The sequence below is a fragment of the Thamnophis sirtalis genome, unplaced genomic scaffold, assembly GCF_051295495.1.
Source record: "Thamnophis sirtalis isolate CommonGarterSnake01/CBP01778 unplaced genomic scaffold, rThaSir2_p1.2 scaffold_5, whole genome shotgun sequence".
Lineage (NCBI taxonomy): Eukaryota > Metazoa > Chordata > Lepidosauria > Squamata > Natricidae > Thamnophis > Thamnophis sirtalis.
The window spans coordinates 110,126,690-110,142,821 of NW_028261385.1; the positions used below are offsets into that span (position 1 = coordinate 110,126,690).

At 42.4% G+C, this 16,132-nt stretch overlaps 2 protein-coding genes across 5 annotated transcripts in view; one reads left to right on the forward strand and one right to left on the reverse strand.

Moving 5' to 3' along the window:
- Nucleotides 1-15,124, forward strand: part of GSK3B (glycogen synthase kinase 3 beta) — a 116,176-nt gene extending 101,052 nt beyond the window's left edge. For all 4 annotated transcript variants that reach the window (XM_014066531.2, XM_014066532.2, XM_014066533.2 and 1 more), the window contains one exon: nt 10,939-15,124. In XM_014066531.2, the coding sequence (XP_013922006.1) occupies nt 10,939-11,006 (68 nt within the window). In that variant the 3' untranslated portion in view covers nt 11,007-15,124. The remainder of the gene's footprint in view (nt 1-10,938) is intronic.
- The window catches only part of CFAP91 (cilia and flagella associated protein 91), a 34,630-nt gene continuing 30,250 nt past the window's right edge, over nt 11,753-16,132 (reverse strand). The window contains exon 17 of the mRNA XM_087716526.1: nt 11,753-11,890. Coding sequence (XP_087572652.1) covers nt 11,850-11,890 — 41 coding nt within the window. The 3' untranslated portion in view covers nt 11,753-11,849. The remainder of the gene's footprint in view (nt 11,891-16,132) is intronic.

Here is a 16,132-nt window from a genome sequence, read left to right on the forward strand (position 1 = left end):
TCATTTGTAACCTATTAGAACAACTACTAGTAGATGTATAAACCTCCCATATAAAAACAAAACATGATGTTCAGGCTTGACAAAGATGGAGACTATCTAACAAGTGCTTTTAACATATTCATTGTATACCCAGTGGTGATCAAGTTTAATATTTCCAGTTGTTAACAATTCTTAGTTGCCATTGCTATCAAGAGGTCATTACCCTTCTCCTGGATGCAGTTTTCTAATGTGGTCTTACTAAGGCTTTATAGAATGGTATTAGTACCTCATTTGATCTTGATTGTATCTCTGTTAATGTTAGGATTCTGTTGGCTTTTTGGGCTGCTGCCGTACACTGCTGGCTCATATTTAACTGGTTGTCGACTAAAACTCCAAGATCCCTCTCACAGTTACTGCTAATAAGCCTGCTTTCACCCAGTCTGTATGTGTACTTTTTTCTTGCCTAAGTGTAAGACTTTTCTTTTGTCTACATTGAATTTCATTTTGTTAGATAGGGTCCAGTGTTCAAATCGATCAAGATGCATCTGGATCTTGAGCCTATCTTCTGGGGCAGTGTTGGCAAACCTTTTCGGCACCGAATGCCGAAATGGGAGCACGTGCATGTGTGTGTTCCAGAAACTGGAAGAGCAGCAGAAGATGATGTTCTGCTTTCCAGCACATGCATGCGCACCGGCCAGCTGGTCTTTGGACATGCATGTGCACTGGGAGGCTGCTGTTCTGGTTTTCCACCCATGTGAAGACCAGCTGGATAGCGCATTGGAACCTGAAAGAGCAACGGGTGACAGTTTGCATGCCCAGAGAGATGGCTCTGCATGCCACTTCTGGCACATGTGCCATAGGTTTGCCATCACGGTTCTAGGATGTTAGCTATTCCTGCCAGCTTAGTACTGTGTTTCCCTGAAAATACGACATGTCTTGCTAATAAGCCCAGGCCTGGGTTTTGCCTGGTTTTTGAGGTGGGTGTAAATATACGCCGTCCCCCAAAAATAAGCCCTAGTGAAAGGGTGCCGTGGCAAGTACAGGAGGAAGCCCTTCCCTTCCCCGGTCACCTCAGCACTTCTTGGCTCCTTAATTGGATCAGTTGAGCCGATCCGGCTGCCATTCAAAAAACAGCTGATTTGCGGGTGCTGCTCAGGCCGTGGCCTCCAGCAAGTGCAGCTGCTTTTGCCATCAATTATGGCCACAAAAGCAGGAGGCCAAGTGATGCACCCCACGCGCCTTGCACCGGCCTTCCAAAGGGTACTGTAGCAGCAGTTATCCACAATTTTTTAATCATTATTTCATCCTGACCCATGTGGCCCAGTGAGCCACATGGATGGGGACGAAACAAGGGTAAAAAAATTGTGGATAGCTGCTGCTACAGTACCCTTCGGAAGGCCGGCTTGAGTCTTCTGCTGCAAAAGTGGCTGCGCCCGAGACTGCTTTTGGGAGAGGAGGCAAAGAGGAAGCAGTCAGCTTCATCTCGCCCTTGCTTTCAGACCCCGCCCCCCCTTCGGCTGAGCTCAAGCAGAAAAGTGGCCCGCAGGGTTTCAGGAACAAAATTGAGGCTGACAGGAGTCAGGGCAGGGGGGAATGTCCAGTGCGGCCCCAGCGCTCTTTTTTCCTTGGAAACGGAATCTTGGGAGTGGGATACGACAGTCCCAGGAAGGGTGGGTATGTCGGCATATATATATAAAACACAAAGCGAGGGAGCCAGCAGCCATGGAGTAAGGAGCTTTGTGAAACGTTACACCTACACGCAAAGTTTGGCAAGGGAGGGAGAAGAGATACTTCCCTCTCTTGGCAGTGTTTTGCTTGAAAATATTTGAGAATCAGCCAGAGAGAAGGAAGAATGAACCCTGCGAGGAGATGCTGCCGACACTGCTGCCTGCAGAGACACAGACAGAGCGAAGTTCATTGAAGACCTCTCCTGCCAGCCCACAAGACTATCTGAAGGTGGAGCGGGGGGAGATTTCCTGCACATCGGCAGCGGTGTCTTCTCACAAGACTTCTTCCGACATCCCCAGTTGTATGGCTTTCCATGCTTTCTATTATGGGATGTTGCTTCGCACCTGGGACATTGGGAGAAGCCCTGTGAGGAGACGCCACTGCCAATGTGCAGGAAATCCCCCCCCTGCAGATCATCCTTTCAAAACGTAGTTTCACCAGGATGAAGAGGTGGCTGGAGGCAGCGTTTGCGTCGAGTTGGGCTTTCTTTGCAAGGCGGATAATCTGGGGAGCAAGAGATTTAGGAAGCCTGGGCTGGCGGGGGTCCGTTTCTCCAGTGAAGCATCTGAATCATCCCCAGGGGTGAACATTTCACCCTTCGTCATCTCTCTGCCCTGGCTTGGAAGCTGCAGAGGAAGCCTGCCATGCCCGGGGAGGAGGGAGAGAAGTGACAGCAAGAGGATCCACGTCTCGCTCCACACCTCTCACTTCTCCCCCACCCCACCTGCCACCCATCTCGCTAAAGAAACGGTGGGGAAGGGAAGCAGCCTGGATTCTGTTAGCATTGGGGCGGGTGGGAGGAGTTGGACTGCAAGACATGCGTCCTACCCGAGACTTGCAGCTCCGTCGTGTTCCTCACTGTTTTGTCCAGGGAAGTTGAACTCACAATTCACTGATGTATAAGGTGTTCTTGCATAGTCAATTTTATCATTCATCATGAATTGATCTTTTCCATGTTCCTGCTTCTTTTTTTTTTTTGAATTTTTTTTATTTTAATTGAACAAAAACACAAAAAAGAATCATCCTTCATTACTCTTGTAGAAAGCGTGTCAATTGGTTACAGATAACTTTCGTGCATTTCTTCCATTGTCATTACTTATAGTTCATATTAGATTATACACTTTAAATTAAAAAAAATGTATATCTTACTATTAATGTACCACAGTTCTCATTTGACTACAATTATTTGAACATGCTTTTACCTCAAATCATTCATACTTAAAGACACAACCACATAATGGCATTCATTAGCCATTTCAAAAAATCCTCCAATAACATTACACCTTTATAACATCTTTTAAATAAAAGTCAATTAATAAAGTTTCTAAACCTCCCCCCCCCCCTTTTCCCCAACTCACTGTTTAGAATTTATATCCAAGTTACTTTTGCCAATACCATAGCATGTATATATCGTTAAACAATGTTCCTGCTTCTTATGGGGTCTGGGTGCTTCAGCATCGACTTCTCTGCAAACAAGCACTTAAGTTTTTAGAATGCAGCCCAGCATTCCATAGTCTATTTAAGCGGCTGGCTGGGTTTGGGTTTCCCCTACCCGTTTGTCTTCAGTAGATTGGTGATGGGGAGGACTATCTGGGCAAACAAGAGAATGAACTGGTGATATAATTGGCAAATCCCGAGGAGGCTTTGTAGTTGCTTCCAGGTGCAGGGAAAAGTCCACTCTAGCACTGCCTGCACCTTTATGGGGTCCATTTCTATCACCTCATGGGAGATACGATAGAAAGTCAATTTTACTCTAGTTGAATTTGCATTTGGATAGCTTGGCCTTTTGAAGCTTCTTGAGCACAACTAGTTTTACATGTTCTGGCATTGTGTCAGTATAGATAAAAGTGTCATCTAGATAAACTAACACTTCTTTTTAGAGGTGTTCATGTACCACTTTGTTTTTTAGTTGCATAAACACAGCAACGTGTTGCAGTCCAAAAGGGAGGACCCAGAACGGGAAGCATCCTAGGGGGCAATTGAAATCTGTTTTCCACTCATCCCCTGCTTTGATCCTCACTTTGTAGTCTGCCTCCCACAAATCCAACTTGAAGATCTTTCCCTTCGCCATATAGGTTAGCATGTCCTTCATGAGGGAGAGTGAGTAAAAGTTTTCCACAACACCACGTTGAGCCCATGATAGTCCACGCATAGACAAAGGGACTCATCCTTTTCCCTAAAAAGTACTGGGGCAGCCACCAGTGGTCTGGCAGTGTCAGGGATGCCTCCCTCAGTAATCAAGAAAGAAACCTCTCAATGCCGTTGTTTGTGGAATTAAAAGTACTTTTACTAGTTATGAATAGATAGCAGCGAAGTAAAGCAAGGTTTGAGTCAGAAAAGCGTGAAATCATACATATCAAACATTTGCCCAGCCCCCTCCCTCCAACAACCCCCACCCCATTGCCCAATCTGCAACTCCCTAAGGTGTCATGTGGGTTGCATCTCCAAGAAGCATCATCAGGTTGGTATGCAGGACGGTTGGCCTTGACCAGGTCCAAACATCGGCCATCAGCATGCGCAGAAGATGGTGAGAACAAAACTCCCTTTATGACTATCACTCCTGTACCAATTATTCACATCCCAAATACCATGCCCCCCCCGTTGCCATGGCAGCCGAAAGCAAGTAAGTGAAACAGAAGCTGACATCCGGCCCTCCTTCAGAAAGAGATATCACCCCTGCAGAAAAAGAGAGAAAAACAATACAAAATAACAATATTGTATACACATCTATCCTAATATCAAGACTTATCAGGATAATTGGCGTAGAACTTCTGCAAAATTCTGGGAGCCCTAACATGATATTTGTCGACCCATTCAGCCTGGGAAGGGGGAAAATGTTTCCAGGAGACCAAATACTGAATGCAACTTCTATGTTTTCTGGACTCTTAAGATTTCTTTAATTTCAAAATGTTGATTTCCCTTAATAAGAAGAGGGACCGAAGGTGAAGGTTGAGGCGGAGGAAAGGAAGAAAGAAAGAAGTGTGGTCTGGTTTCAACAGGTTCACGTGAAATACAGGATAAATTCTTCTAAGGTTCTTTGGCAGCTCCAACTTCACCGATACAGGATTTATGATTTTTATAATGGGGAATGGACCTACGTACTTCGGCTCCAACTTCCTCGATTTTTGGGTGGTTTGCAGAAACTTGGTGGACAAAAACACCCTATCCCCAACTTGGTACTCTTTTGGCTTAGCCCTTTTCTTATCCGCCTGTTTTTTGTGAGCCTGGTGGGCCACATCCAATGCTTTGCGGGTCATGGACCAAAACTGCCGAACTTGATCACTCCACTCAGACAAGGATAAAATTTGCGGTTTCTCTTGAGGCAATTCAGAAATTGGCACAAAGTCCTGACCAAACACAACTTTAAAAGGGTCATGCCAGTACTGCTGTGTACAGAATTATTATACGCCACCTCTGTGTGTGGTAACAGTTCAGCCCAATTATCCTGTTGATAATTGATGAAACATCGGAGGTACTGTTCCAAGACCGTTCGTCCGTTCACAAGCCCCATTAGTCTGAGAATGGTGGGTGGAGTTTAGTCCTTGGGCAGAGCCAATCAATTTCAGGAACTCTTTCCAAAAGAGCGAGGTGAATTGGACCTCCCCCCTCCCGCCCGATATAATGCATTCAGGCACTCCATGTAACCTATATACATGTAAAATAAACAAATTAGCCAATGACTTCGCTGATAGGATCTTGGAGCAAGGCACAAAATGAACCTGTTTAGAAAACAGATTGGTGATAACCCAAATAATGGTATTCCCCAGACTTTCTGGTAACTCGACAATAAAGTCCATCGATATCTCCTTCCATGGGGTCCCAGGACGGGCAACACTTTGGAGGAGACCTTGGGTCTTCCCTAGTGGTCTTTTTGCGGCCGCACGGATGGGACAACTGGCTATGTAGGATTCAACGACAGGTTTCAGGTTAGCAGGGTCATACAGTTTAGCTCCTACCCAAGCCAGTCCATCCTTCATGGTGCATTCATCAGAATGTTTCTTGAACCAGTCGAATTCAAGGCCCTCTTTGAGTTTGTTCATTAGGTCCGTAGTCACATCCAAGTCCACTGGGCCTTGGCTCCTAGTAACCATTGGGCAGCCAGAGTTTTAACTGGGATGACTGGATGAACCATGCTCAACCTAGAGCTATTGTACTGGGGAAGCCTGGACAAGGCATCAGTCATAAAGTTCTTCTCCCCGGGAATGTACTTGAGGGTAAAGTTGAAACGGTTGAAGTGCTGTGCCCAATGCACTTGTTTAGGTGACAGCTTACATGGGGTCTTCAACGCTTCTAAATTCTTATGATCAGTCCATACCTCAAAAGGGTGTTTCACTCCCTCTAGGAAGTGTCGCCAGGTCATCAAAGTCCATCTGACACCAAAAGCTTCCTTTTCCCATATGGCCCATCTCATTTCTGTATCTGTAAACTTACATGAGGTATAAGCGCAGGGTTGCAAAAATTCACATTTAGATAATTTGGCATAAATTTCAGCAGCCCGGAGTTTTTTGAGGATGGAGCGCACCAAAGTCACGTGTTCATCGCATGTTTCCGTGTATATAAGGATGTTGTCAAGGTAGACTAACATGCCCTTGTACAGGTGCTCATACAAAACTTCATTTATTAATTGCATGAAAACTGCTGGTGCCCCTTGCAGTCCAAACGGGAGTACTCTGAACAGGAAGCACCCCAAAGGGCAATTGAAAGCAGTTTTCCATTCATTCTCCTCTTTGATTCTGACTCTGTAGTAGGCCTCCCTTAGGTCCAACTTCGTGAAAAAATTTCCTTTCCCCAACTGGGCTAACATATCCTTCATGAATGGAAGGGGGTATACATTTTTCATGCAAATCCCATTTAGATTTTTGTAACTAATGCATAAACAAAAGGAACCATCTTTCTTTTCTCTGAACAATACAGGTGCAGCCATCCGTGGCCTAGCCGGTTGTATGAAACTCCTTTTTAAGTTTTTGTTAATAAACTTCCGTAATTCCTCCATTTCACGTAGGGTCATTGAATTTCTCCCCTGGGATGATCTTGATGCTGCAATCAGTAGGGCGGTGGAGGGGGGGGGGGCAATGTGTCAGAAGTCTTTTCACTGAAAACTTCCTTGAGATCCCAATATTCTTTGGGGATTTTCTCTTCCCCTTCAATTTTTTCCTGCGCTGCCACAGCTAGGTTTAGTTCAGCTATGTGGGAGACCCTCCCCTTCCCCTCTGGGGGTTTAACAGAACGGATGCGCAACCACCCTTTTCTCTAATTCACATATGGATTCCATTTACGTAGCCAGAGTAATCCCAGTATGAGGGGCCGATCCGTCCCTGGTGCAACGATGAAACTCAAAGTCTCTTGGTGATCCCCCCATCCACATTTCTACTGGTTCAAGTTACAAAATGGGCAGCTCCTCCCCCCCCCAGCCACAGACCCGTCCAACTGGCAAAAAGCAGTGGTCATTTTCAAAGTTCTCAGTCTCAATCCCATTTTCTCCACCACTTCCAGGCTAATTACATAACGTGTGCATCCAGAGTCCAAGAGGGCTAGCATTTTCCCTTGGACACCAGTAAAGGGCATTTTAAGTTCTACTGGAATGGTCATGGGACCCGATCAGGGACTTACCAAATGGTCATAATTGGAGTCGGTTTCACTTTCCCCAGACAGAAAAGAGGGTTCTTCTTCCCCTTGGTTGGGAGGGAAATCCTCAACAGGTTCCACCCCCTTCATGGCGGTGTCCTTTCGTTTCCCTGGTTGTTTGTCTGGCTTTCTCTCTCCAGCAGCAGTGGGTTTTAGGCCAATTTTTGAGTGGTAGCTCAGTGCCCCTCCTTCCCACAGCGGAAACAAGCAGTCGACCGGAGTTTGCTTGCAGACTAACCCTTTCCTCCTTTCGGAGCTCCTCTGGGGTGGATGGGAGAGGGATTTTTACCTTTCTCACTTTCTCCCTGGTATTTATTCCTGGCTAGGTCAATCTCCACATCTGCTGCCAACTCATACCAGCGTTGGAGGTTGTGTGGGGCCCCTCTGTTAACACAGTTCTGGTATATATCTTGGTTCAAGCCATCCATAAAACTATCCATTAAAGCCTCCTCGGACCTTTCCCCTTCATATGCACCGACAGTTCACAAAACTCTTGAATGTATTCAGCCACTGGACTTCTTCCCTGAGTAAGAGTTTTCATTTTGGTTCTCGTCTTACGCTTGGCTAGTGGGTCATCAAAGCACTTCCTCAGGATGGCCATAAACACATGGTAATTCCTCAGCAGGAGGGAGTCATCATTATGCAAGGCGACCATCCAAGCTGCCACCTTATTCTCCAATGCCATAGTCACCTTGGCTTCCACATTGGAGAAATCTTCTCCAAACTGTTGCATGAAATTCCAGACCTGGACCAGGAAAAATCATAGTTCTTTGGGGTCACCTCTGAATTTCACACCAAGAGGAGGAACGTTTGCCATTTGGCGTCTTGGAGGGGCTCGTGTGGCTGCTGCTGCTGGGGCTCTTCCATCCTGATCGGCTCCACTGTCTGCCTACAAGGCTCCCTTTTTGATCTAAGGATTAAACCATGAGTTCTATGGGGATTGTCACTGGGTTAACTGGGTGATTTACCAAGAGATCATCTTGTAGTCTGACTCACTTTCCACTGGGCTGCTCACCGGGTCAGTGGGAGTACTCCTGCCTTCATTGGTGGAAGGGGGGAACTCTATGTCCTACTCCCTTCATGGCGGTTTCAAGAGCTTGGTGGTGTGGCTTTGCTGGTTTTTGGACAGGACCCTAAGTCGCCTTCTGGGTTAGGTATGCAGCTTGGCAGTTGACAGGTCAGTGCTCCTCCATTCCACACCTGAAGCAGCCGGTGAATTGATGCCCCTCCTTCCCACACCTGAAGCAGCCAGTGAATTGATGCCCCTCCTTCTCACACCTGAAGCAGCTAGTGAAGCCAGCGGCATGGGCACTAGTTTTGGGGCCTTTTTCTTTTCAGGAGAAAATTCACAGCTCGGCCAGTATTTGGATTGAGCCAGGTCGATTTCCATTTCCTCTGGTAATACATACCAGCCATTGGGGGTAGGAGACATGCTGTAGAAATGCAGGTGTTGTAGACCTCATCAGTTACCCCGTCTCGGAAACATCCAATCAAGAGGTCTTCTAGCCAGTTAGCAGGCCAGGTCACGAAACTCCTGGGTGTACTCGGCCACCTTGCTGTGCCTTTAGCTGATAACATTTATGCAATCTCTGGCTTTGCCATTGGCTAGAAGGTGTTCAAAGCACTTCTGAAGTGCAGCCATGAAATTGTTGAATTTCTCAGCTCCAAATGTCATTGTTGTGGAGGGTGACGATGCATTCAGCTGTTATCCCTCTTAATGCCATGATCACGCATCATACCTTAGTCCCTTCAGTGGCTATTTTTAGACCATCGGCTCCTGCAGCCGATGCAGGCTGAGCTGTGGGGCCAGCCGCTAGGATGGTTGCAGTTGCTGAGAGTCTCACTGCTGCTGCCGCCATTGCAATGGCATAGGTAGTTGCCCCTCGCTTGCCGGCACTAGAGTTGGCTGGTCAGCAGGATGTGGCCCCAGGCTAGGGCTTCTCGAGCTTTGAGTACCAAAATAACATCTCAGGAACCTACGGCTTGCTCCAGCATCCAGTCCTCTCACTCCAGTTCACATGTACTTGATTCTTCATCCAGTTCCTCCAGCTCCACTTGGGTCTCTTGCCATCGGCTGCCATGACCCCCATGGGTGAATGTCATTCCCATGGGTTTCTCTTCTTATTCTTCCTTTTTCCCGACCCCAAGGGACCATCGGGGTCTTGGTGGGTTGTCTTCTTCCAGCTATCCAGATAGATCCAGACCTCCAGTAGGGGATTTTGAGGATGCTTTCTCCCCCCAGGCCTCAATCTCTCCCTGGTTGCTCCTTTGAGCCTATATTGTTCACATGGTTCACACTGTAGAGATGGTTTCCTCTCCAGGTTGACAATCAGGATATTTCTCAGGGTGCCTGGCTGTGGAGTGCTTGTACAAACAGAATCTGATTGCTCCAGTCCTTTCCTTATCTCCTGTCATCCCCCCTCCTGATTTCCTATCACATACATACAAAGCTTTATTGGCCCTTCATCCTTTCATCCCCCCCCCTTCTTTTTTTAATGGCAGAATTCCTGTGCAGTGTCAAGCCAAACCAGACAGAGCTGACAAGCTCTGTTAATACTTCAATAGATTTTCAACTGTTCTCAGTAACGTGTTAAGTATCATCCAGTCTGAGGAGCTGTCAGCTTTGCCAGGTAGGCCAGTCAGGAAACACAACCAGATGAGCTAATTGTACTTTATGGTAAAGCTACATTAAAAAAAAACTTTGCAAGTGTGAAAGAACAGATCTCCCACTGTCTCCTTTATAGCCTGAGAAGCTAGGGAATCTCTTTCTCCACCCATTATGCATCTGTTGGGGATGCCCTCTCTTATCTGACCATTCATCATGTAGCACTTTTCTATTCTGTCTCTTCAGGTCTTTTTCATATATCATTACAGGAGCCTGTCAAGATGCACTGTACCACCATCACATTTTCTGGTGTATTAATATGGTTTTCATAGCAAAATACAGGAATAACTTTCTTCCATGCAATATGAAGGATGTCTTTGCCATTGATACTCAAGTGATATCCCTGTACATAACTTTTATATATTCCTAAAAGAGCCTGTTTGTTTTAACTGAGCAACTGGAAATGGGCACACATACACTGCCCTGCCACTGTAGGGAGGCTTAGTAGGACTCTGCAGTTATAAAGAATGGATTTTATAATTGGCTCCTAAAATGAGCGAACATTTATTTTACCAATGCTATCTAACATTTCTCCTCTACATCTGACAATATTAGCTTCATTTGTAGAATTAAATCATCCTCTCATTAGGCAGATTACAGACAAAATCTTTAACAACTCATGGTCTATTATGTGAAGTAACTAAACATAGAACTGTATATATGAAGAGTGTGTGTGTGTGTGTGTGTGTGTGTGTGTGTGTGTGTGTGTGTGTGTATCTCCCTCTCCCTTTCAACAGCAGATGAAAAACATTCTGAACTATAAGCTCTGGTGCCAAAGATGCCATTCCCTCTGGAATACGCCATTTCTAGATGACAAATTTGGGACTTTCCTTAGTTAATTTATCCTTCCTGGGACAAAAAGCAGAATAGAAGCTTGTACATAAAACTTCATATTATTGACATGTAACCATCTCTTTCATATTTTTTTCTGATATTTGCAGATGCCAGTGCAGGTGATCGAGTTCAGACCAATAATGTAGCTTCAACATCAGCTTCCAACTCCACCTGAACTGATCTCAAGCAGCAGCTTGTACAGGAACAATCACCAGTAATTTTGAGTCTTACTCAGCAATACTGGTTACATTTGGAAAGAAAATGTAAAAAGAAGGGGAAAAACTGTTCATTATAGTGTTGGATTTTTAAAAATTGTTGTTCTTATTTAACCTTGTAAAAAACCAGTTTCATTGTATGCTCACTCTGCAGGCTCTTTGGGGCAGGGGAATAAGTGGGGTGGGAAAAGGGAAATGGATTATTAGAACACCAATTTCTCTTCCCATGACAATCTTCTAATTTCAGATAATTGCTGTTGTGTACTTTAGAATCAGGAATCTTATCTGACACCCTCCAACAATCACCGCCAATACCAGAAAAAAGGAAAGAAAGAAACCCCTCATTCTGCTGAAGCCTTGTATTTTTAAGTGATGTTTCAATTTTTGGTGTAGTGCACAACTTGAATTTGGTTAGGAGTTTAACAGAAGTTGCTCATCTTGAGTATTATTTGCTGGAATTAAATGTCTTGGTGTTAAGTGAGGAGGAAGAACAAGATGAGGTGCTACAATATGCTGAGTTGCCAAAGGGAATTATGAAGGAGGAGGGAAGTTACAGTGTGGGAAAAAAGCTTGAAAAAATAAGGAACAAATCACCTTAAATTTCATTTGCCTTTGAAGAATTCTGCAGACATACACTATTGGCTTGAATATACCTATCCCAATGTTTTAGGAGTTGGATATTAAAAAAATCTGGATAGCATAGAAGAAAGCATGACTAATCATATCCACACCTCAGTAGGTGGGAGTAGGTATGCATATCTCCATGTGCAGAAAATAGAAAAATCCTCCTGCATTCTGTTCATTCATTTTGATTCTAAGTTGATTTCTTTCTTGAAGAAGAACACTGGGGAAAAGATAACAAGAATATAATGTGAATGGACATACTATTTTCATAGCATACAGTGTTTTTAAGTCGTTAGATTTATTTAACAAGTAGATTTAAATCCTGGTTTATATTTAAATTCATATTTTTCAGCCTCTTTTTTCTAACTTTTGGTTATTGGTTTTCAGAAGTTGTTTTTGTCACAATGGAGAATATTAAATCTCTAGACAAGTAGATTACTTGCTCCAGGTGTCGTGTATGTGTGTGTGTGTGCGTATTGTGTTATATACATGTACACACATGCATATACATAGTGCTACCTTTTATTTTTTACATCCAGAAGCAGAAATGCTTGTTTCCTATGTCTTTGTTCTGAACAATTAAATTGTGGCCAAAGGTCTCTGTGACATGAAAGCAATATGCCTTGAAACACTTTGAGAAAGAATGTCATTACTAATGCATTAAGCACTAATGGGTTCTTGTGACTAGCTTCCTCTTTGATTTGATAGCTGTACTTATTTAGCTTTACATCAGATTACATACACTTTACCTTGCAATATCTTTCATTGGTGAACCTTTTGAAATTAGATTTGGACCAAGGAGAGCAAGTAGTTTATATTCATTTTTTAGGTGTGAAGTCATTGAGAGAAGAGAAGTAGCGTCTCAAATGGAGAATGGGGCATGGCCAGAAAAAATGGTGGCTTCTCTAAAAAAAAAATCAGATGACTTTAAAGACCACACAAATCATAACTTAAACTATTTTTAAGAGCCATGAGAGGGGAAGCTGTCTTTCAAAAAACTAGGCCAGAAAAGAATCCATAATGGATGGGAGACCTGGAAGACTCTCTTGCTGAATGGCTTGAGCCCACTGGCATCTTCCATATTGACTGTGCGACCATCATAGTCAAAGCTCAGTTTTGTGGTCCGAATTCAGAAAGAGGAGATCTTAGGAGGTTTTGTATTATTTTCATTGGTTTAAATAATAGAAGAGCATAATTAAAAGCTTTAACACTTTTTTTAAATGTGTGTGTGTGTGTGTGTATGTGTGTAAAAACTAGGATCCTGGTTTTTTCCCCCCTAAGGATCATGGCAGAACTACAAGCAAAATTTTATATAAATCTAGATCCAGGTGTTTTCAGTATCATTTTTTGTAAATAAACTGACAAAAGCTCCTCACCAAATTCAAGTTTGTACATTAGTTCTTAAACTTTTAAGTTGTATTGCTTTATATGTAAATAAGTGGACACAGGAACTGTTATTAATGAACAAATGTTACCATTCAGGGCAGTTAATTTGTTTTAATAATCAGACAAAATGTAGACAAGCTTTTTAAAGCCATATAATTCTAACTATGTACAGTAGATAACTGGCCTGTATTATTGTAACAATAACTCTAGCAATGTATAGTGTATCTATATAGTTTGGAGTGCCTTTGCTTCCATGATTTTTTTCTTTCTTTTTGTAACAGATGCCTCATATGTGCAAATAACGCTTTCCTTTTTTCAGCCATTTCATGGGCAGTAGCAGAGTTAAAAGAAAATGCGTCCAAACATCCATGGCTGTGCTCGTCCTGCTGAATCGGTAGCAACAAGTTATGGCTCAGCAGCATCAGGATAGCCACCATTTTCCCAGTATTTTTGCTCACTTATTTAAACATATCCCCACTATAACCGGTTTCATTATGTAGATAACATCTTGGTATCTAAAATGACAGCTTTATCTTTTACAGATTATTGCCCAATATGTTCTTCAGTAGGTCTTGTTGGATCACTGCTGCTTAAAGCTTTTGCTTGGCCATGTTGTTCATTCAGAGACAGAATTGGAGATTGTAAAATAAGTAAGCAACTGTAACTGGGGAGGGAAGAACTGGGATCACATATATGCACCTGTATATTTTAGATCTAAAAATCTAGCAAGCCTTTTTGGACAGAAAGAAAGTTGTGGTATTAAGTGTCTGTTAACGTAGATTAGCGCCTCCGTTCTCATTTACTTGCCAATTTTTTTATGAACGTTAATTTTTGTGCTCAGCACAAGGGCCTTGATTTTAAAACTCTGCTCATATATATTCAACTTGTTAATATTCTTCATGAGGTTTTTTTAATGGCAAAATGCTGAACTTTTTATCAAACCAAAGGTTGCTTTTTAAAAAGCTTTTTGTAACCATCTTCTGTTCATTCCAGTAAGACAGAAGATGCCATTTTTCTGGTGACATAAAGGTCAGTGAAAGTATTTTGTTTCTGACAGTCCACTCGGAATTTAAATTTTATGGTTTGTTTTAAATGAAGTATCCTATAGTCTCTTAGTCTACGTTGCAGTTGTGTATAATCCTAAAATGGCATTAATGATATTCTCTATCATAGACTGAAAAATCAGAAAAAAGGCACTAGTAATCTTAATTTTGAAGTATGTCATTTCAAACAATGTTATGGGTTTTTTAAACAGATTATTTTAATGTCATCTAGCTGGTGCTTGAACAAAGTTCCTTCTATGAATAAGCCAAGAAATAGTTGGTGTCTGTAATTGGTGTTGATTTGAAACAATCCCAAATTAAAAATGTTATCAGCATTTTTCTCCATTAAATATCTTAGCCTCTAGAGATCAAAGCCAGTAATAAAAAGCACAGTTTGTTGTCTAGCCCAGGACTGATATTTTTCAGATGTGCTCATCAGAACTCCTTTTAATTCCTAATATTTCTACAGGAACTAATTCCTTGCTTCATTTTGCAACAAGGCAATAAAAGCAAAATGACTGGTACCTAAAGGGTTAGCTTGAGATATGTCTCTTCCTAGTGTTGTTTGTTATTGGTTTTTTGGGAAAAAACACAAAAAACCATTTATATATATAAATAATATGCTTGCTTGTAAAATTTGCATTTGTACTATGTTGCTGATCACTTGGGCTTGTACACACAATTAACGTGATCACTTTCATCTTAAAAGCAGAGTTCTAAATATATATATAATGGACTGTGGGTTGTATACAAACTGTTGCATACACACGCAAAGCTGTCTTGATTCAAAGAAGCAAAACATGTATAACGTTATTACTACTTGAATGCCTCTGTGACTGATTACTTTTTCATTTTAAGTATAAACTTTTTGTGGTATGTATGCTTAATGTTCATTATTTTATCTCCTCCCTTCGGCTCCTTTGTAAATACATTATGTTCTGTGTGACTTGGTTCAGAAATAGTTAACTGGTACTGTAATTTGCATTAAATAAAACGTAGGTTAGCCTGGTCATGAAATTTAAAAATTATAGTGTGTGGTCTTTATTTCAAAATATTTCCTGTCTATTGTGTGGCATCTTTTCTAGACCTTTCCCTCTTCTCCATTAGAAGATGGGTTGGAGGGACTATAATAATAACAAGGCTTGGAATTGGCATCTTTTCTTTAAGTTATGATATTATTAGAAGCCAAAACAGGTCCCGTGTTGTGTTTTTATTGAGAAACAAGGGAAGTCTTTCACAGAAATCATAACATATGCCTCTGCTGAACAGTTCACCCAGAGGGTGGGCTTAAGGGCTTTTCTAAAGCATTTCCTTAGATCAGGTGCTGGTTCTAAGAGGGCACCCTCTCATATCTGGCAGATCTGTTCCTTTGACATATCAACACATTATCTTTGAACTGATCTTTGGTCCTTGATAATGTATTATCAAATGTGATGTTGATTTGCACAAGCAAAAAAATTAGGTCAGATGACCGCTGAAATTTATTCTGTCAATGTTCTAGAAAGCTAGATGCACAAATCATGTGACTATTGCTTCAATAAAATGTATATATTGCCAGAGACTCTTCATTTGTTATTGATCATAAAAGCACTTGCTAGCGAGAGTAAGACAAAATGGGATCGGAACATACAGGAAGTGGACTGAAACAAGCATAGAAGCTTCATTTTCAGATTCTTGCCATCTCTTCATCTAGCTAAAATGGATTGGAACCAGAAGTACACCCATCCTTTATTGCTTGCTTGTTTACAGACAACGTTTTCTCTCCTCTTCTCCCACCCTGCTTTTCTATACCATCAGCACTTGCTTGCTGCCTTTTATTTTGCTTCTCCTAAAATGATTTCTTGTTTTAATTTCTCCTAACTTACTTAGATATGCTGTCTTTTTCTCTTCTCTTCCTGTGTCCTAGTTTTCATGTGAGAGACCCCTTTTCCATTATATTTTTCTTAGTTTCACATTTTGACTGCAAATGTGTTTATATACATTCTTCTCAATGCTTATTTTTCTATACCTCAGAAGTGTTTTAATCCATAGTA